Raw genomic sequence first — 19,267 nt, forward strand, 5'->3', positions numbered from 1 at the left:
CGATGCGGGACTCGATCCAGGGACTCCAGGATCATGACCTGAGCCGAAGGCAGTCGCTTAACCAGCTAAGCCACCCAGGCACCCCCTTTGAACTGTTTTTAAAGCTTTCCTGTGTCCGCAGGGTACAAGGACTCACCAGTGACATTTGTGTGCACTTTTTTCTTTCTCTACAAAACTTAGTGTAAATCAGAACACTGAGAGAGCCTGGGACTGACCTCCTCACTGACGGGAAGAGGGGCCAGCCTGGGAGCTGGGACTGAGGGGCGGTCAGCGGCCCAAGGAAGAAGATGGCCAGTCCCCACCCTACACCCCGCGTGCATCTCTTTTGTGCCATATGTTGTTTGGACCAGGTAGCAGGTCTGAATTTTAAATGTAGGTTTGTTCGTCTCCACTCCACATTCTTTGCTTTATAAATGATGGCTACCTTAACCAATAAACAAACGCACGAAAATAAATGCTATTCTAAGATTTTCTGAAAGAACTTTTCCCCTGTTTTCAGCTTTCACTCCTCTGTGTTGCAGATGTGTGGATCAGTGGAAAATCTGAGAAGGTCTCTGTACTTTAAGGGAGCCCATTCTGGGGGAAACTGTACTAGTCAGGGCCAAGGGGAAATCAAACTTGTTTCCAGGAGCAACTAAAAGTGACAGATGAGGAAAAAACAGAAGAGTCCACTGAAAGAAAGGAGAGAAATACATGCCCACAGGGGTGGTCCAGAAACAAGTACGAGCCACTGCCCTGATGGGCAAACCCCGTGATCCTCGCTGCTGAGAGCCTGGGGTTGGCTGTGTAATTGCCAGAGATGGGGAAAGGAGAGATCCAGTCTCTCAGTCTCAACACCAGATGGGATAAGGAAGGGGATTTGTAGGTTTAGATAATTCTATGTTCTGAGAAACAAAGGAAATTAAAGAAGAATTGGGTCCTTTACCTTCTCAGCCATTTCTTCCCTAACTGGTCTCACATACCACCACAGGCCATTCCACGCATTGAGGTGCACGGTGATTGAACGCCCACCCACTCACCCACACACGTACGTATTGACTCTGTACGAGACACGGTGGTTGTGTGTTAAAGACATTACAAAGTAATTTGTGCCATGGTTCCTGCACTTCCGGAGTCTACAGTCAGAGGGGGTGGAGGGAAGTGTCGTAAATGAACCAGGGGTGGAGGCGGGTGCGTGGAGGGAGGAACTAGGGGAGGTGTTGGAGGTGCCCTGAGAGCAGGACGTGGTCTTGAGCCAGCTGTGAAAGGGCAGGAGTGGGCAGGAGTGCCCTCACGCATCTCCAGTCATCCACCCACCTGGGCTTCAGGCCCACGTTCCTCCCTTACCCTCAGCCTCCTCGGGAACCTGCACTCATGTGTGTTCTTCAGCAGAGTCCATTTTTTTTCTTCCAACTAGATTCTCCCCCCAGGTTTGAATCATGCTTGCTTCAAGCTCCTTTCTTGATCCACTCCTTTTTGAAACACACGCCTCTCTTCTCTCTCTGAGCACCCTATTCTCTTGGCTTTCCTTCTCTCTTTCTAGTTTCCTCTTCTTTTCCTTTTCCTAAAAAGGCTAATGATCCCCCAGGCTGGCCATTCAGTGTTCAGAGTTCTGTAAGCCTCGTTCACAGGCTTTCCCTCCTTACGCCATCCTGTCACCAGGGCAGCCTCCGCCATGCCAAGCATTTCAATCACCACCTGTATCTAGAAGCCTCCTAGAGTTCCACGTGAAGCCCAGATCTCCCTCGTGTCTACTTTCCTTCCTGTCACCTTCACTTGGGTGTGCTCTCTGTCCCTCAGGCATCCCCATCTGTCCAGTAGCAAACCACAACCTAGGAGTCACCCCATACACCTGCCACTTGTTTGGTATCCGAGTCTTGTCAGGTGTATCTCCTACAGCGAATAATCCGTTTACCCCTCACCCGTGTTCCCCTTTCTATTTCCTTTCCCACAGTCATCATCCACATGTGTATGTGTCATCCACTCTCCTGAGACATTGTCCTCCCTGAAGCTGGGTCTGACTTTGGTCTCTGCCGGGAACCCATGTTATATGTTCATTAATACTGATTTAGTGCTCGATGCTGTCATTTTGTTTCATGGTCCCGATCCTGCCCATGTGGGGAATTAATGAAAGCGGACACACGGCACGCACTCTGCAGACTGTGGAGTGGGGTCAAGCCAGCATGGGTCTTGCACACACACTTTAGGAAGAACTGGTAAGTGAATGAGGTGACCGTGGAGTGAGGCTCACTGAAGGCAGGCGGGATTCCAGCAGCCAGAAGAGCCGAGCAAGGGCGTCCAGACCAGCTGAGGCCGCAGGAACAGATGTTTGAGGGCAGAGGAGGGACCCTGGACAACGTCTTTTCCCTAAGGTGCGAGGGATCTACATGGATCCACAGACCAGATGCGGGACAGAGGTTACGACGGCCAGAAAGAAGGTGATTGGGAAAAGTGGCGTCTGGGGGACCCCTGAGCGCTACATGCCTGAAAGAGGCGGCTCTGATTCCAGCACGAGCATCCACAGAAAGCAAGTTATCTGGAAGAGCCCAGGTTTCCTACCCCACTGTCACTAGTCACAAGCATGAGCATTTCTCTGCGTATGGTGGATTCAGTCCTCATCGTTCTTTCCTCCTTGGTATTTTTCTCCTGGGCATCTTGCTTTGGCCGAGCCTCAGAATGGCCCTGTGTCCGTCCTTCCTTGATGTGAGGGCAGCATGACTTGCTCTGAACCCCTGGCCTAGGACTTTGGATTGTGTACACTCTGGCTTCCATTGTTTGAGGCTCTCTTTGGAAGATAGCTCTCGGGGTTCATCATCTGGTTGTTTGGACACAATTCCTCTTGTGATCCTCTGTTCTCACTCCCATGGTTCTGGCTTCCTTTTTCGCTTTGGTGAGAAATTGTCCTGTGTCCCCTGAAGCTTTTACCAGGATAACTAAAGGAAAAGGGCTTCTGTCCTTAGCACTTCTAACAACAAATGTGTGGGTTTTCCACACCAGGCAGTGCTCTCATTCTCTGGCAGCACCCGCTGGGTGTCCTATAATATAAGTCAGTTCTGACACTAATACCTGGAATTAGTGCAGACCCCATAAGTTAAGGGCTTCATCCCACAAGGCGGCCCCCACCCAGACACCAATCAAAGTAGTGGGTACCTGAGGTACCCACATTTCTGTTTGACTTAGCTACAAAGTTGTGGGTTCCCATGACCCCCCATATTTGATAATTTGCTAGAATGATTCACAGAACTCAGGAAAACAGTTTGCTAACTATTACTACTGCTTTATTATAAAGGATATAACTTAGGAACAGCCAAAAGGAAAAGATGCCCAGGGCAAGGAATGTGGGAAGGGACGCAGAGCTTCCCTGCCCTCTCTGGGTCACCACTGTCCCAGGACCTCCCTATGCTCCCCAAGCCAGAAGCTCTTGGAACTCTGTCATTTCAAGTTTTTATAGAAGCTTTATTGCATAGATATGATTGAGTAAATGGCAACTGAGGAATAACTCAATCTCCAGCCCCTCTCCTCTTCCTGGAGGTGGGATGGTAGAGCTGGAATTCCAACCTTCTACTCATGCCTTGGTCTTTCTGGAGACCAGCCCCCATCCTGAAGCTATGGGTAGCTTCAGTGATCCCCAGAAGCCATGGGTAGCCCCCAGCCACCAGTCATCTCAATAGAATACCCAAGGCACTCTCATCACTCCACAAATTCCAAGGTCTTAGAAGCTCTTGTGTCGGGAACCAGGGATTGAGTCCAAATATTATGACAAAAGGTGCTCCTATCATCTCTACCACTCAAGAAATCTGAGATTTCACTAATCTGAAATTCTGGAGCTCTGTTCCAGAAAGTGGGGGCAGAGACCAAATATGTATTTCTTATTAAGTCACAATAATAGTGGGCAGAGTGGACAACACTTGGAAATTCAGACACACCTATGCTTTCCAGAGCTCACAGTTAAATAACTGGCCTTCCCCAACCCACACCCACCACTGTAACCTCTGCAGGCAGAACCTTCAGTATTCCACAGCCAAGCTCTCTGAGAAGATACTGGAAACAAAGTCAATGCAAATTAAATGGCTAACCAGTCAAGCAGGTACTAAGAGGGAACGTCCATGAGGGCAAACCATGAATGGCTAAACGTTGGGATCTGAGGCACCCAGTTTGCTCAGAGCTGAGTAACTGTCTGCTCTGTAGCCCAGTCCTGGACCTTTGCTTGGCTGAAGATGAGGTAGAAGACCAGGCCTGACATGTTAATAGAAACTGAAATCAAGAAGACATTTCTCCAGCCAAACTCAGAATCCTAGAAGCAGGAAATTACAAAGTGTTAATGGTCTCTTGGCTCTTGCCCCTCCTATTCAGAAAGGTCTGGAGCATGTCCAGCTCCCCAGCCCCTGCTCCGGCCTCTGTGGCCTTCCTGGTTGTTCCTGGAATACACAGGTCATTTCCTGGGCCCTGGCCTTTCCCTCTGCCGGAATAGTCCTCCTCCCAATAGCCATTTGTCTCCCTCCCTTGTTTGCATCTAGTCCTTACTTAAATGTTACCTTTCCAGTGAGTCCTTCCAAGACCACCCTATTTAAAATTGAAATCCCACCCCCTCCTATGTGCCCTGTCCTCCTCTCCTGCTTTATTCTTCTCTTCGCACTTTGCCACCATTCAGTATACTCTATATTTTACTGATTTCACTAGTTTTCCATCAGTTTCTTTCCTACAATATAAGCTTCACCAGGCAGGGACTTTTGTTTGTTTTATCCACTTAAACTGTGTGGCACATGCTAAAGTGGAATTAACGAATGGATGAATGAAGGGATGACAAGGGAAACATTCAGTTTGAGAATTTCCCTATTAAAAGCCATTTCCTGACAGTATTAGCGACTGGAAGGGAAACCCCTCAATCACGGGCAAACCAGAATGGTTGGCCCCTCTATACTTTGCAAGAAATGCCATGAATATTGCTATAAATTTTGATGATTAGCATGAAAAACTTCTAAAAACTCTTAAAGTATAAACTCATAAAACTGAGCGCTCATTATCGCTCCACACCCAAAACCTGTGGTAATTGCCCTCCATGAGCTGAGCCTGGGGGGAAGTCGTGAGGGAGTTCAGGACTCATGAGCTTTAAGTTGAGCCCCGTTGGGGAGGGAACAAAAATATCTTCAGTCTGACTTCTCCTGAGTAACCTCCATAGGTTTCTCTCATGAATATTTTCATCAGAGCATTCGACCTCACCTGACTGATTAAGAATCCGGCAACAGTGGAAGAAATGGCTCCTGATAAGTGGCCAAAGACTTGTGATAGTCCCCTGAGAAAGCTGGTGTACCTGAGACAGAAAAGAATATTCCAGTATAAGCAAACCATGCACCTCAGCTTACTTGTTGTAACTCTGTGCTTGTCTCTGGGGGTGCCCAGAGTCGACCCTTGGTCAAGCCTGAATGCAATGTGCTGACTAGTGATTAGTATAATCCCGCCTGAGGGTCTGAGACTCTCAAGGGTCAGCTGTACGGACTTGTCAACATTGTTTATACAAAATGTACAGATGGATGGTTTGCATCTAGTTTGTACGTTCTCTTAGTTTCTGCTATGGAACCTGATCTTGCAGCCTTGTTTTTGGGTAAAAAAAGACCCCTCAGTGGATGAGTTGTTGGCTCCCCTGAGACCAGGGCATCTCCCATGGGTCATGGCGGTTGGTTATCTGAAGATAGAGCATGTTCTACTGACCGTGAAAGGATCCTGGGAGCTACATTTGGAAATCCCAGTCCTCTTTGATTCTACCTCTATCAGAGGTCAGTGTTTCTCTTGCTCTCCTGTTAGTCAAGCTTTATTAAAGCCTTAAGTGAACCGGCACCGTAGGGTCCTTCACCGATCCAACGCCGTGTGACTGCTGCATTCCCCGACAGAGATATGGGTGTGAGTCACCTCCTGTCCCCAGTTGAGCTGTGAGTGTGGCCACTGCCTTCCCGTCTTCACCTGGAAAACTGAGTGCACGGTGGTGGACTAGCTTTGGGTCCCTTCCAGGAATTATTTGGATGTAGGGCTGATGCTGACATTTCCTGTGACCTGCAGCACGGATCACCCACATGGAACTGGGGCATCCGAGTGAGTTTAAGGCTGCGGGACCTAAGCTGAGCTTCTGTGCGGATGTGGCAAAGGGGTCCCTACCGAGGAGCAATATCCAAGAAGTTAATAAGCGCTCCTGTTTGGCAGAAGGTGGTGGCGGCGGAACACAGTGCCAACAAGCCCATACTGGTGCTGATGCTGGATCTGACCCAGTACAGGGACACGAGGACCACAGATGGGACAAGAACCCCTGCAGCAGGAGGACAAACACAGAGTGAATCAAAACCACCCAGAGCTTCCCGCATCCATCCCAGGATGTACCTCAGTCCTTACCAATGGCGGTAGAGAGTTTCCTGATGGTAATGAGTCTGAAGATTTTTCTGGAGTGAAGAAAATCCGCCAGTAGACCGCAAAGGATAGTGCTGATAAAGGCAACACCTAACAGCAGGGCTGACAGGATTCCACTCTGAGGACCAGAGACAAGTAAGGTGCAAGCCTCACTTCCCACACTGTGACACACACTGACCCTTGGGTGGCTTTCTACTTGTATAGCTTCTCTCTATATACATATCTCCTTGAATACAAATTTCAGGTTACTGGAATGAGCCAACACAATTTTGGTGCCTGAGAGAAAATATGGATACAGTTCAATTTGGAAAAAAAAAAAAAAAAGACCAATGCTCTCTTCATATGTAAAGGTCACCTGGAAATAGATTTCTTAAAAAGAACAAAACCCAGTAGAAAAATAGGCAAAAAACAGGAACAACTTACAGAAAAAGGAAAATAAGGGACTCCTAAACGTATTAAAAGTTGTCCAACCTCATAGTGAAAAGAACTACTTTTTCACCGATCAACAGTTTTTTGACCTGATCTACAGGGATGCTGTGGGAAACTGGGTACTTGCAAATATTATCAGTGCCCGATGGAGAGCAATTTGACAATAGATACAAAAGTTTGCACTGCATCTACCCTGAACTCAGACATGCAGAAACAGTTGCTCAGATGTGTAGCAGATGAGCAAGGTTTTTTGCTCAGAGATTGGAAACAACCCAAATGTCTCGCAGTAAGTTTCCCGTGTACTGATCTGAAAAGGTCACAGTAGCATAATATACAAAGAATAGCAGCATACACAGCACATGAGGTTTTGTGTAAAAAAAAAAAAAAAGTGACAAAATAAGAAGATATGTTCATGAATGCTTGCATCCTCATAAAGAAGCAGTGGAAGAATATATAAGAAATGAATAAAAAAGAGTTATCTGTGGCTGGGAGTGGGCTGGGAGAACAGGACAGACTGGGGATGGGAAAGGGAGGAAGATTTTTCACTCCTATCTTTGGATATAGTTTTAAAAATGTTGAACCCCGGTTTGATCAGCTCAGCCTCTGTATTACAGTGTTATTAAAGAAAATGCAAGGAAAGAAATGTTGTGTATAATCCCCCAAATGGAAAGGCTTTAACGGTCACCGTGTCCCAACTGTTCATATCATGGATGAGTAAACCGAAGCCACCAAGGTTTTGTGACTTAGGGAGAAGCCACCCTGAGACCAACGGGAGTCGGGGCCTCTTGACTCTTCCCAAGCTGAGAAAGCCTGGTCTCAACCGTCTGGTCTCCACTGGTCTCTCCAGTCCTTCCGCCATCCTCCTTGCCCTCAGCCTTGGCCTCTGAGATGGGGAGCCCCCTTGGCCTCACAGCAGAGACAAACCATTCCCAACAGCTGGCCTCAGGGATGTCTGTTCGGACCTCCTGTCCCCTGATGGCCTCACCTGAGATTCTGGCTTTGCTGCCCGCTTCTGGCCTCCTCTTTTGTGGAGACCCATGGCCACTCAACCCCTGGGCTTTCTGATCTCAGTACCTCCAGCCTGTTGCAATGCGTGCACCCTGGACTCTGACCTCTGCTCCGAAAGTCAGCTCTCTGTTGGCCAGTTAGCAGGGGAGCCCAGTCAACATGAGAGCACTGCTGTTTTCGTCCAAACACAAGAATGTAGCAGTCACTCAGTAACCTTGTGAACTGCCGCTAAGAGGCTCTGAAATCTGATACACTCTTTGCCACTTCTAAGACCTCCATCTTGTAGGAATTTAAAGGCTCCTGTCCACCCATCAGGGTACCTGTTCATTCTGTGAAAACTCAGCTGTACACACAGGTGCACTTTGGATATATCATACTTGAATAACACATTTTTTAGAAGACCATTCTCTGCAAGTTTTGGGTAGGAGTCCTATTTGGGACATGTTTTCAGCAGATGTTGTTTATGGTCCCTGCCAAGCCTTCTGGAAGGCAGAATTTGTTTTGTTAACACTGTATCGTTAATGCTGCCAGCAGAATATCTTGTTTGCAAATGCTGATTGGATTGAACATAAAAGTTTTGCATCGGTCCCTTAGAAAACAGGACATTCTGTGAATGCCACGCTTCCCTAGAACCGTCCCAGTCTTCCCCAGTAAGCAGTAGGTTGCAGTGAGATGATTCAGAATTCACGCAACCAGGATGCATTTCCTACACGAAGGTCCTGGGCCTAATCCCCTGATTTTGTGGCCGTAAGTGAGACAGAAGATTATATAATGAGACATTTAGACAGAAGAACAGAATGGGCTTTCTCTATACTTACATCTCTGAGGTTAGCTTGAAGTACAGAGCTGATGTATGTTGGAATGTATGCCATTAAAATATTAATAGTCCAGAATCCGGTGAAATAAAAGACTAAAATGCCCCAAAGTGGTAGGGATTTGATCATAGCCTTAATGGGAAGGGACCAGCCTGGTGAACGGTCCTGGAAGAAAGCAGATATCAACACTCCTCCATCAGAAGACAAGAGCTTTGCTCTAATGCCCTCTTCCGCCCCCGAGACACCCGGACGGACACAGGGAACCGGCAGAGAAGTTCATCAAACACACCTGTTGAGCCAGTGAACACACGATATATTCCTTCTCACCGGTGCTGATAAACGGGTGATTTATGGGGTCATCATAAGCAAGAGGAAACCAGAGAAAAGAACAGGCACAGCCAATTCCACCTAGAAAGAAGATCGCATTAGCCCTTGATGGGAGTTCTTTCAGTTTGACTCTGCACTGACATGACTCCTGGGATTGACAGAATGCCCCCAATATTCGACTCCTATCTGTATGTATGCTATGGCCCCATCACTGGTGGAGGGAGCTTCCCCACCACCTGTCTATACATGATGACAGTGTGGAACAACCCAGTGTTACCAGTGTTGAGTGGAAATAAAATCCATCTTAAAATTTTCTTTTTTAGAATCTTAAGAAAATCTCTTTTTTTTGAAGCAGAGTGTAGATTTTATTTTTTTAATGAAAATATTATTTAATCTATAGATTTTATATAAACATCACCAATTTTCCCAATACTTTTTTTATTATGTTCAATTAGCCAACATACAGTACATCATTAGCTTTTGATGTAGTGTTCAACAATTCATCAGTTGCGTGTAACACCCAGTGCTCCTCACCACACTTGCCCTAATCGTAATAGCTCTTTTTACTTGCTAGCTTCTCCTTTACACATTGCTTCACAAGTAGAGAGTGAAGAGCTACCACAGAGTACAGAACTACCCTATGCCAGGCATTTGTGAGATTTTGAGAGTATAAGAATACAAAGATACAATTTTGCCATCAAGGAACTTAAAATCAAGTAGGGAAGAATAGATACGAAAATTACCACTGGAGTAGATTGAGGGTGGAGGATGTCAACAGGTATTTTACTGACTTCCTTCCCTGCAGATATACATTTGTAGCTTCCCTTTCTGAAAACCATGAGCAGAATAAGCCTCTCATGGTGCTCGAATAATTTTTGTAACCTGCCCTTTGAAGTTTCCATGACAAAGCCTTTGCAGGTCACCATGCTGAAGTAATCCATCTTCACACATTTCTTTTTCTAGTGAATATATTGACCTGATGTTACAGGAACCCTTGATATAAGAGTATTATCCGCTGATGGAAGCACCAGTGGTGCTCAGTGGTCTTACTGGAATCACACAGGTTGCAGATGGGACTTCAGAGAATGTTTTAAAACTCAAACACAAACATTAGCTGCAAGCAGCTGGGCAGACCCCCACCAGGGCTGGGTAAAGGCAAAATTGTGAAGTAGTAGAATGCTGCCTCTGGAATACTCCGAGCATCTTTGGGACCTTCTGCAGCATCTCTTAATGCATTACGTCCACTCTGGAGCTTCACACGGCCTGCACTGTCTTGCAGGTTCTACTGGTTGATTCTCTGTGCCAATCAGCATTTTGTGATTAGGTCACAGTCTTACAATATTCTGGTTGTAATAATAGGAGGATTTAAAAAAATGAATTAAATAAATAAGCATAACTAAAAATATCATCCCACCAAGATACCATTTTCAACATCTTATGAAAGAAATCCCTCTGGGTTTCGTTGTGTGTTCGGTTTAGAAGCAGGACGGAACATTATGATGCTTTTGAAGTCATTAGGTCATTCTAGCTACGCATCCAGCCTCCTGAGATGTAAATGTCATTTTGCAAGATTCACAACATGATTAACTCTGAACATTATCAACTTTAGTTATATAAATAGTCACATCTATTAGGATTTGGTTAACCATAGATGACTTGTATCACGAAAAGCATGCCCAGCATTCTCTGTCACAAAACAAAATCCTGAGGGCTCCTGAGTGGCTCAGTTAGTTGAGCATCTGCCTTCGGCTCAGGTCACGATCCCGGGGTCCTGGGATCAAGTTCCACATCGGGCTCCCCGTTGGGGGGGAGTCTGCTTCTCCCTTTGCCCCTGCACCCTGCTTGTGCTCTCTCTCTCAAATAAATAAAATAAAATAAAATAAAATAAAAAACAAAAAAACCCCAAATCCTGAGATTTGAGAAGCCCAAACTCACCAAAGATATAGAAGATAGAAGGCCACCCTTTGGTCTCGCAGAGGAAACCCCCGACGAGCAAAGTAATGAAGGATCCCATCAATTCCCCTAAACAGAGGATGTGAGGATATTTTGGGTGAGACAGTCACGGCCGTGCTTTCAAGCAGGGAGACAGGGTAGTTGGAATATAAGGTTTTGCTTGTGTTGATAGTCCATTGCAGAGTACTCTTGGACAGTGCATCAAGTTGACAATTTAGGGCATCAATTACCTGATAAAGCGATGTTGATGAGTTGACTCTTTTCTAGTGGGGGAGCCCATTTGACCCAAATTGAAAACTGGCTTGTTAATACCATAACCTGGGGGAAAAAAAAAAAAAGTTCCATTCTTGGCTATCTGAGGTCGTTTTGTAACCAATATCTCACTTATCTTTAAAAGCATCTCGGTACCTGGGCTATGCCTTGAACAATCCGCAAGACAATGAGCGAGAGCACTCCTGCATCCGCGGCCAATGGAATAAAGAGGGCCAAGATTGAGGAAAGAAGCAGGCTAACACCCACCAAGTACTTGGCTCCAAATAGTCCAGCTATGTAGCCAGTAGGGATTGGAGCCAAGAATGAGCCATAGTTGGTAGAGCTGAGAAGGATCCCCTGGATTTCAGGACTCCAGTCATACAGAGGAGCCTAGGGGACAAAGAGAATCTCACTGTTCATCTTTGGCCAGAGAGTTGACAGTGTTTATCATGTGAACTTGAGAGGCAAACAAAACAAAACAAAACAAAACAAAAAACTGGCAGTTCTCTCTCCTTCTACTTCTCTCCAGTTCCTCCAGTCTACAAATTTCATTAAAAACAAAAACAAAAACAAAAACCCAAACATATGCCCAACGTACTCTTTCCTTTTACACAGTTTCCCTGGTTACACAATTAACTGACCCATTAAGATGTAAGAGATCCCGTAAAGAAAGAAAGGTTATAAAGAAGAAAGCATTATAGGCAAGGTAACTTTAAAAATATGTGAAGGAAGAAAGTAAAAGTAAACATCTGTGAAACTTAGGTTGTGATTTTCATCCTCGTAGGGGAAGAATGTATGTCCACTAAAGATTGAAGTGGTTTCCTGCATTCTAACTTAGTCCCTGGTTACACTCCTAAACACTAACAGAGATATAATCTCCTTAGCTCCACATTATGTTCTCGTGTAGTATAGTTCATTGAACGTAGTAGATGCTTAATAAATAACCCTTTAGGTCAAGCCATCCTAGTCAGAGAAAGGGTCTGGAGTCTCATGAAACTTACCACTGCCTTAAGTTGCCGTAGAGTTCCATTCCAGCCGTCCTGGGAGTGGGCGGAAGGCCCTTCTGTGGAGGCATTGAGTGGGCCAGGCCAGGCTGTGCTATTCACCATGGCTGGTATGGCGATGCTCAGGCTCATCTTTTGGGAGTTAAGTGAAAAATTGCAGAGATGCATGATGAGGGCCAGCCCATGTCGGACTGAGCAAAAGCCTGAGATGAAGAGGCACAGAAAGTCTTACAATCAGGGTGCTTTTCTCCCATCTTTCCTAAGTCTGGAAGAGGGAGAAGACTGCAGTCTGTGGAGGAGAAATAGAAATAGAGAGCAGACATTGCTCTGCAGGTGGCTGGTGGACACCTGTCCCCCTGGGAGGTGAGGGGTCAGTAACTTTCTCAGAATCATTACTTGAGCAGAGACTTGAAGAAGGTGTGGAACTGGCCAGAGCGAGTGTTAGGAAGGTTTTCGAGGCAGGGCTCTGGGATGAGCTCATGAGAGTGGGACTGGAAAGAAATGAAATTGGACAGAGAACAGGCTGGAGGCAGTGGTCGAGGGGATACGGATAGTAAGAGAGAGGAATTGTTGGAAATGACTCCCAAGGACCCCACCCTATTACCAGAGAATGAGGCAGATTAGCAGGTCAGGGGCTGGGAGGAGATGAGGCACCAAAGGTAGGCTAGCTTGGACTACAGAAGCATTTCAGCTTCATCTTGATACTGTAATCTGGGCTCGCACGAAATTTGCCAGTGATCCATGAGGGGTCTGGGGTCGTCCCTGGGCTTGAGTCCAGGTATGTTAGTTTGGCAACAGTTAGAAGGATTGATCGACTGTCCCTCGAGAGAAATTCCAGAAGTGTAATATATGACCCCATCCTCAAGGCATGTGGGTGTCCCGTTTCCTGCCTCGTGTTGGGGGAGCAAACACAGTTGAAGTGGCCAGGGCTGTCTCCTGTTGTGTGGAGGCATGACTGTCAAGTTCCAGGAGTAGAGACAGAGACCCCCACCTTTGGTTTAACTCGGGGGGTGGGGGCGGGGCGTTCAGTTGAGATTGTCCCCTACCTCATGCACACGAATTTACATTGGAGTTTTGATCAGCATTGTATAGATGTGTCAGATGGCATTGTGCGGGATTGCCCCATGGAGAGCATTGTCTTCTCCTAGCCAAGAACAGGGGTGGCTCCCTGTGGATTCACGTCTTCTTCTCTGGCCCGAGTTGCAATCTTACAGTTAGTTCTCTTCAGTTAAGTCCCTCACAAGTTTTGTTTCTTTTTTTTTTTTTTTTTGATTATTCCTTTGAGACACAGAGATACAGAGAGAGAGCAGACAGCATGAGCAGGGGGAGAGGCAGAGGGAGGGGGAGAGGCAGAGGGAGGGGGAGAAGCAGGCTTCCCGCCGAGCAGGGAGCCCGATGTGGGGCTCGATCCCAGGATCCTGGGATCATGACCTGAGCCGAAGGCAGACGCTTAACCAACTGAGCCGCCCAGGCGGCCCCCACACAAGTTTCTAAAGAGACTTTTTATTGTTTCTATAACTGAGTCCTCTCCCTATTATTTTCATATTTCCTTTCTCTGGGTTTAGAGCAGAAAACCAAACCCACACATGTGTTAAGTATTAATAGTGGAAAACAGTGCATGGCTACTTTTGTTATTTGTAACATTTCATCCTCTTGGGTAATTTATTCCCTGGCAGTTTGTAAACAGTGTTAAATAGGAGTGGTGAGAGCATATTTGAATTCACTGAGCATGTTTCTCACATCACACCGTTAAGTGTGCTGCTGGGACTTGTTCTTGTTGGTGAGACCTGCACTTTTATTGTATGAAGCTCTCCTATTCCTGTTTCTTCTTGTTTTGATGTGGATGCAGGAGTTTTATGAAATATATTTGAATCATAGAGTCAGACACCTGGATCTGCTCTGTTTACAGCTGTGTGTTCTTGGGCATATTACTGAGCTATCTGCAGCCTCAAAATTCTACCTGTAAAATGGGGTTAATAATAGAGCCTACCTCAGGTGCTGTGGTGAGAATTGAGTAGGTTTATGTAAGTTCATTATAATTATTATTAATAATATCTGACTGTGCTTACATTCTTGAAATGATCTCTTCTTAATAGGCTGTTGTAATGAAAACACATGATTTATTTGGTAATATTTTGGCTAGAATTTTACATTGGCATATATAATTGAATTCGGGTGAATATTATTGTGAATATGTGTGTATGTGTAATTTTTGACATGCTAGCCTTGTAAGGAAAGAAAGGTTTTAGGCTTTCCATCTCAATCTATAACCTGAAGTATTTTAGGTATATAGTCATTTTCTTTTTTCTTTTTTTAAGATTTATTTATTGACTTCAGAGAGAGAGAGCAGGAGGGGAAGAGGGAGACCAAGAATCTCCAGCAGACTCCCTGCTGAGCATAGAGCCTGACGCAGGGCTCGATCTCATGACCCTGAGATCATGCCCTGAGCTGAAACCGAGAGTTGGAGGCTTAACCGACTGAGCCACCCAGGCACCCCTCATTTTCTTTTTTCTTAATACACTTTTTTATGTTAGAACAGTTTTAGACTTACAGAATTATTGAGTTCCTTTTTTTTTTTTTTTTTAGATTTTATTTATTTATTTGAGAGACAGACACAGAGATAGCAAGAAAGAGCACAAGTGGAGAGGGAGATGGAGAAGCAGGCTCCCTGCTAAGTAGGGAGCCTGATGCGGGGCTCGATCCCAGGACCCTGGGATCATGACCTGAGCCGAAGGCAGACGCTCAACCAACTGAGCCACCCAGGCGCCCCTGAAGTATTGAGTTCCTGTGTCCCTCACACCCACTTTCCCATTATGAGCATCTTCTGTTACTATGGTACATTTGTCACAGTTGATAAACCTACTGCAATGTATGATTATTAGCTAAAGTCCACACTATGTTCAGACTTCTTAGTTTTTACCTGATGTCTCTTTTCTGTTCCAGAATCCCATTCAGGAGAGCATAGTTACCTTTAATTGTTATGTCTCCTTGGGATATTTATGGCTACGACAGTTTCTCAGACTTTCTCTGTTTCTGATGACCTTGATGATTTTGAAGAGTACCAGTCAGACATTTTGTAGAGTGTCCCTCAACAACCGGTTTGAAGAAGTATTTGTCAGGTTTCTCTGCTATGAAGCTGCTCTTGTTCAGGCCCTTTCCATGCTGGGCTCTGCAAGAAGTCACACGCACAGTTCACACATAAGGAGTGAGGAACTATGCCCCACCTCCTTCAGGCACTGGATACAGAGGCATTTTCTGCTCCAGAGAATCTCACTGAGTTTTCCTAGTGAAACCACCAAGACATAATTTGTTTGTTTTAAAAGGGTTAACTTTCTGACACCTCTCTTCACCTCTTGCGTGTTTTTTTGACGTGTGCAATTTTTCTTAATTCAAATTTGTAAACGTTATTTCCATAGAAATTATGGATATTATCTGCTTCCCCGTGATTAACACCTTACACATTTGAAATGCTTCTGTCTCCTTTGTCCCCACGATTACGTGTGCTTAATCTCTCTGTCTGATCAACCTGAGTCAGGAATTATTTTATTGCTGTGAAGGGCATCTGCTGTCCAAGACTCAGCTCTTGTATATATTTTTCATTGCGATTTCCTTGATGATTTGAGTTTACTTTTTTTCTACATTGAGGTTGTCTCTTTTGTTTTTCCACATACTTTCCTTGAAGGTATAGACTCAGTGAACTGGATGCTTGATTAAATTGCTTTCATTTATTCTTATGCAGTCTCTATTTTCTTCCCTTCTTCATGCCCATCATCTTTGGAGCCACTTGTCTTGGTCTCCCTCTGCATCTTCCATGACTTTTCTAAGCCTTGGCTCTATGTCACTGATTCGATTTCCTGTAGTGATCACTTCTTTCCTTCCTACTGTTTATTCGGAAGTCATATATTTAGTTTCCTTTGTCCTCTACTTTGGACTCTTCTTGCACATTTTCCTGTTGATTTACTTTCTATACTCTGAGCTTCTTACTATTCTTGAGATCTTAAATCGGAAACGAAAATATTCTTCAGTTTCCCCAGATAAAATAAGCGCAGCCGTGTAATATGATGGTTAGCAATCAGACTGCTCTGGTGTGAATCCAGATGACACCTCTTTGTGCTTCGATGACTTAAATGAGTTACTTCCTTTCTGCTTGAAATCTGGCTCCTTCAATGGAGAGGATGCTAGGAGGAATACCTTCCTTGAAGGAATGTTGTGAGGATTCAGTGAATTAATCCACATTAAGTGCTTAGAACAGTGCCTGGCACCAAACATGCATTTAATATGCCATGATCACTCTTTGATCTAATACATTCCTTTTCTTTTTCTTTTCTTTGTGCTAGCATATTTACACATCCCTCATGCCCCAGTCTTGGACCATAGAGATCAGTCATCTGTGATTTAGTTCCCATGTGTTGAAACCTTTGCCATGTATGGAAATGGGCCACCTTTGCTGGCCTGAGGCCTGCCACCATGTGGTGGTAACAGTGTGTGCATGAGGGGGTAGGTGGCAGCTGGTGGGAGTCAGGAGGAGGCCTTGGAATTCTTTTGCCAGTTCAAGGGAAGTAACTACTCTTCCATTTGAATTTTGCAATGACCTGGTCAATCTTGAGGACAAGTCCCCAAAAATTCCAAGTTAATTTCTGTCATCATGCATGTACTGCTTCGGTCTGTTGCACTGGCCCAAGATACTAAGCTGCAGATCTTCAGAAAGATGGGTAAGCTGTGGATGGGGAAACAGCAGGATGTGGGCCATGTGAGCTTCACCCGCCATATCCCAGACTCCCCTTGCTTGTGGTGGCCTCACCTTGCTGGTGGTTGCTGGCCTCTAGACACTGCCATTCGGAGCTAGGGAGCGTGAGCCAACGCTTCACAGTAACGGGTGTCCTCCCTCTCTTCCTATATCACTGTACCATGCTCCAAGGAGGAGACTTCTGTCAGCTCTTGGCAGCCTCTCTCAACCTCATCCGGAATGTATTAAACCCATCAATGAGCCTTAGAATTCGTAGTGTGTGGTAGAACAATTCCCTAGTTTTAACCTGGATGGAGATACTTTCTCCAAGCGGTGTGCTTGCTTGTTTATTTCTGGAACTTTCAGAGAGGGATGTTATTGTAGCCTGGCCTCTGGGTGACATTCTTTCCATGGGCTGGGGTATATTCACCTCCACATGGGCTTTGGATGGGGAGGAAGGAAGCTGTGCCTGATGCTGTTCGTGAATTCTCGCTGCCATTCTTGCCCTTCCAAGTTCTCCACAGAGAGACAAATACCTGGAAGTGACAGCCCTCAATCTACCATTCAGACAGACAGGCTTCCAACCATGAGGGCATTCTGGCAAAGTTTGGAAGGCTGAACGTGGTAAGAAGCCATGATGCTGTGAGGTAGCTGGAGACCCATGGAGGAGGATCAGTGATGGTGGACATGGGATTTCTGCCTGTGACTTTTTTTTTTTTTTAAGATTCTGTTTATTTGACAGAGAGAGACACAGCGAGAGAGGGAACACAAGCAGGGAGAGTGGGAGGGGGAGAAGCAGGCTTCCCGCGGACCGGGGAGCCCGATATCGGGCTTGATCCCAGGACCCCGGGATCATGACCTGAGCTGAAGGCAGACGCTTAACGACTGAGCCACCCAGGCGCCCCTCTGCCTGTGACTTTTGAGTGTCCCCTTGAAAATTGCCCACTCGGGGCTGCACGTGGTTATCAGAGGTGACTGGATGTGACATGTAATGGGGGAGGGGCATTTCTCTGTGTCCCACGGAATAGCTGGATTTGGTTCTGTGAGTCTCTTAGAAGTGCAGTCAAGCCCAGCAAAGATGTCAGTAGCCTTTGGGGACACGGGGACCTAGAGAAAGCCCCAGCAGTGCCCTGAGGGTGTGAGAAGAGGACCCAGGAGTGCCCAGGAAGTGTGGGCCAGAGAGAGAGAGAGATGAGTGGAAATTGATGCTGGCCACCAACGGATGAAGCAACCAGCAGGGTTTATGCATAAGCACTGTGAGAAATACTTGGAGACTCAACAAAATACCCAGGTGGGACTATGAAGAGTAGTTGGGGCTCTACCTTATCAGGTGGGACAAGATTTGGCCAAAAAAGGATTATTATTAGCATGATGCCATTTGTAATGACAGGTCAAATGGGTTACTAAGGGATTGGATAGAGCTGTAGCTCCTAGAGAGTCAGCAGGGGACTAAGCAGCATGGTGGGGTGGATGCCCTAGAAGACTGTAGAAGAAACCAGAAAGACCACATATGAGTCCCACCACTGCCAAAATGGGGGCTGGGGGGGGACACTGTGTGAGAGGTGATAATCATGGTTAAAGTTGATATGGTGTTTAGTGTGTGCCAGGCATTGTTCTTAGTGGTTTACATATTATAACATTTAATTCTCGTGGAGATGCTGTGAGGTAGGTACTATTATTATCATGTATTTATGAATAAGGAAACTGAGACGCACAAAGTTTAAGTAATTTCCCTAAGGTCACATAGCTCATAAATGGCAAAATCAGGACTGCAAACATGGAAAATTTTTATCTATAAGTTCTTTATATTACTGATTTTGAGAGAGAGTTGGGATAGGAGAATTTGGCCGATAGACTCTTAACTACTTAGATGTGGATGAGGTCTTTGAGATACAAGAATCAAGCTCTCCCATTTTCCAGATGAGGAAGCTGAGGCAATGGGATTCATTCCAGGTCGAACGGTTCCTAGTTAACTGTAGACTGAGTATTAGAATGCACATCTCCTATTTCTCCTTTGATGGGTAAGATTAGAAGAATCCTCTAGTCCTTGAGACATGCTCACTTCCGAGCAGACACACTGGCTGAAACGTTGAGGATTGTAAAGCATGCCACCTTAGTTAGTGCTTTACTGTTCAAGGGTGTTATCTTATGAAAAGTCTATTTCCATAAGAGAATTAATGACTCACGTAATTATGACCCATTAAAAGTTTGGGGGAAAATAAGGTGTTCACCAGGTTTTCTTAGGACATATTATAGAAAAGCATCTGGTTGTGATATAGACAATGTAGAGGAGGAAAAATGACTTTTGTGACATGGTGGAAAGGAAAAGCCCGTTCTCTTTGAGGCAGGGCAGAGAGACCTAACTGGATGCTCCTGGA

General features: G+C 45.6%; 1 protein-coding gene across 3 annotated transcripts in view; it reads right to left on the reverse strand.

Moving 5' to 3' along the window:
- LOC102725871 (putative small intestine urate exporter) overlaps positions 1 to 19,267 on the reverse strand; it is a 29,210-nt gene that overhangs the window by 2,724 nt on the left and 7,219 nt on the right. For 2 of the 3 annotated variants that reach the window (XM_031020018.2, XM_081827595.1), the window contains exons 3-11: positions 12,161 to 12,366; positions 11,316 to 11,549; positions 11,138 to 11,225; positions 10,890 to 10,976; positions 8,917 to 9,035; positions 8,631 to 8,792; positions 6,361 to 6,493; positions 6,130 to 6,277; positions 5,200 to 5,290 (exon numbers count right to left, since the gene is read on the reverse strand). In XM_031020018.2, coding sequence (XP_030875878.1) covers positions 5,200 to 5,290; positions 6,130 to 6,277; positions 6,361 to 6,493; positions 8,631 to 8,792; positions 8,917 to 9,035; positions 10,890 to 10,976; positions 11,138 to 11,225; positions 11,316 to 11,549; positions 12,161 to 12,366 — 1,268 coding nt within the window. Of the gene's footprint in view, positions 1 to 3,414; positions 4,274 to 5,199; positions 5,291 to 6,129; positions 6,278 to 6,360; positions 6,494 to 8,630; positions 8,793 to 8,916; positions 9,036 to 10,889; positions 10,977 to 11,137; positions 11,226 to 11,315; positions 11,550 to 12,160; positions 12,367 to 19,267 lie in introns of those variants that run through there. The other variant, XM_006748931.3, reaches the window with a different exon arrangement.

The sequence above is a fragment of the Leptonychotes weddellii genome, chromosome 8, assembly GCF_054177405.1.
Source record: "Leptonychotes weddellii isolate Sample4059 chromosome 8, ASM5417740v2, whole genome shotgun sequence".
NCBI lineage: Eukaryota > Metazoa > Chordata > Mammalia > Carnivora > Phocidae > Leptonychotes > Leptonychotes weddellii.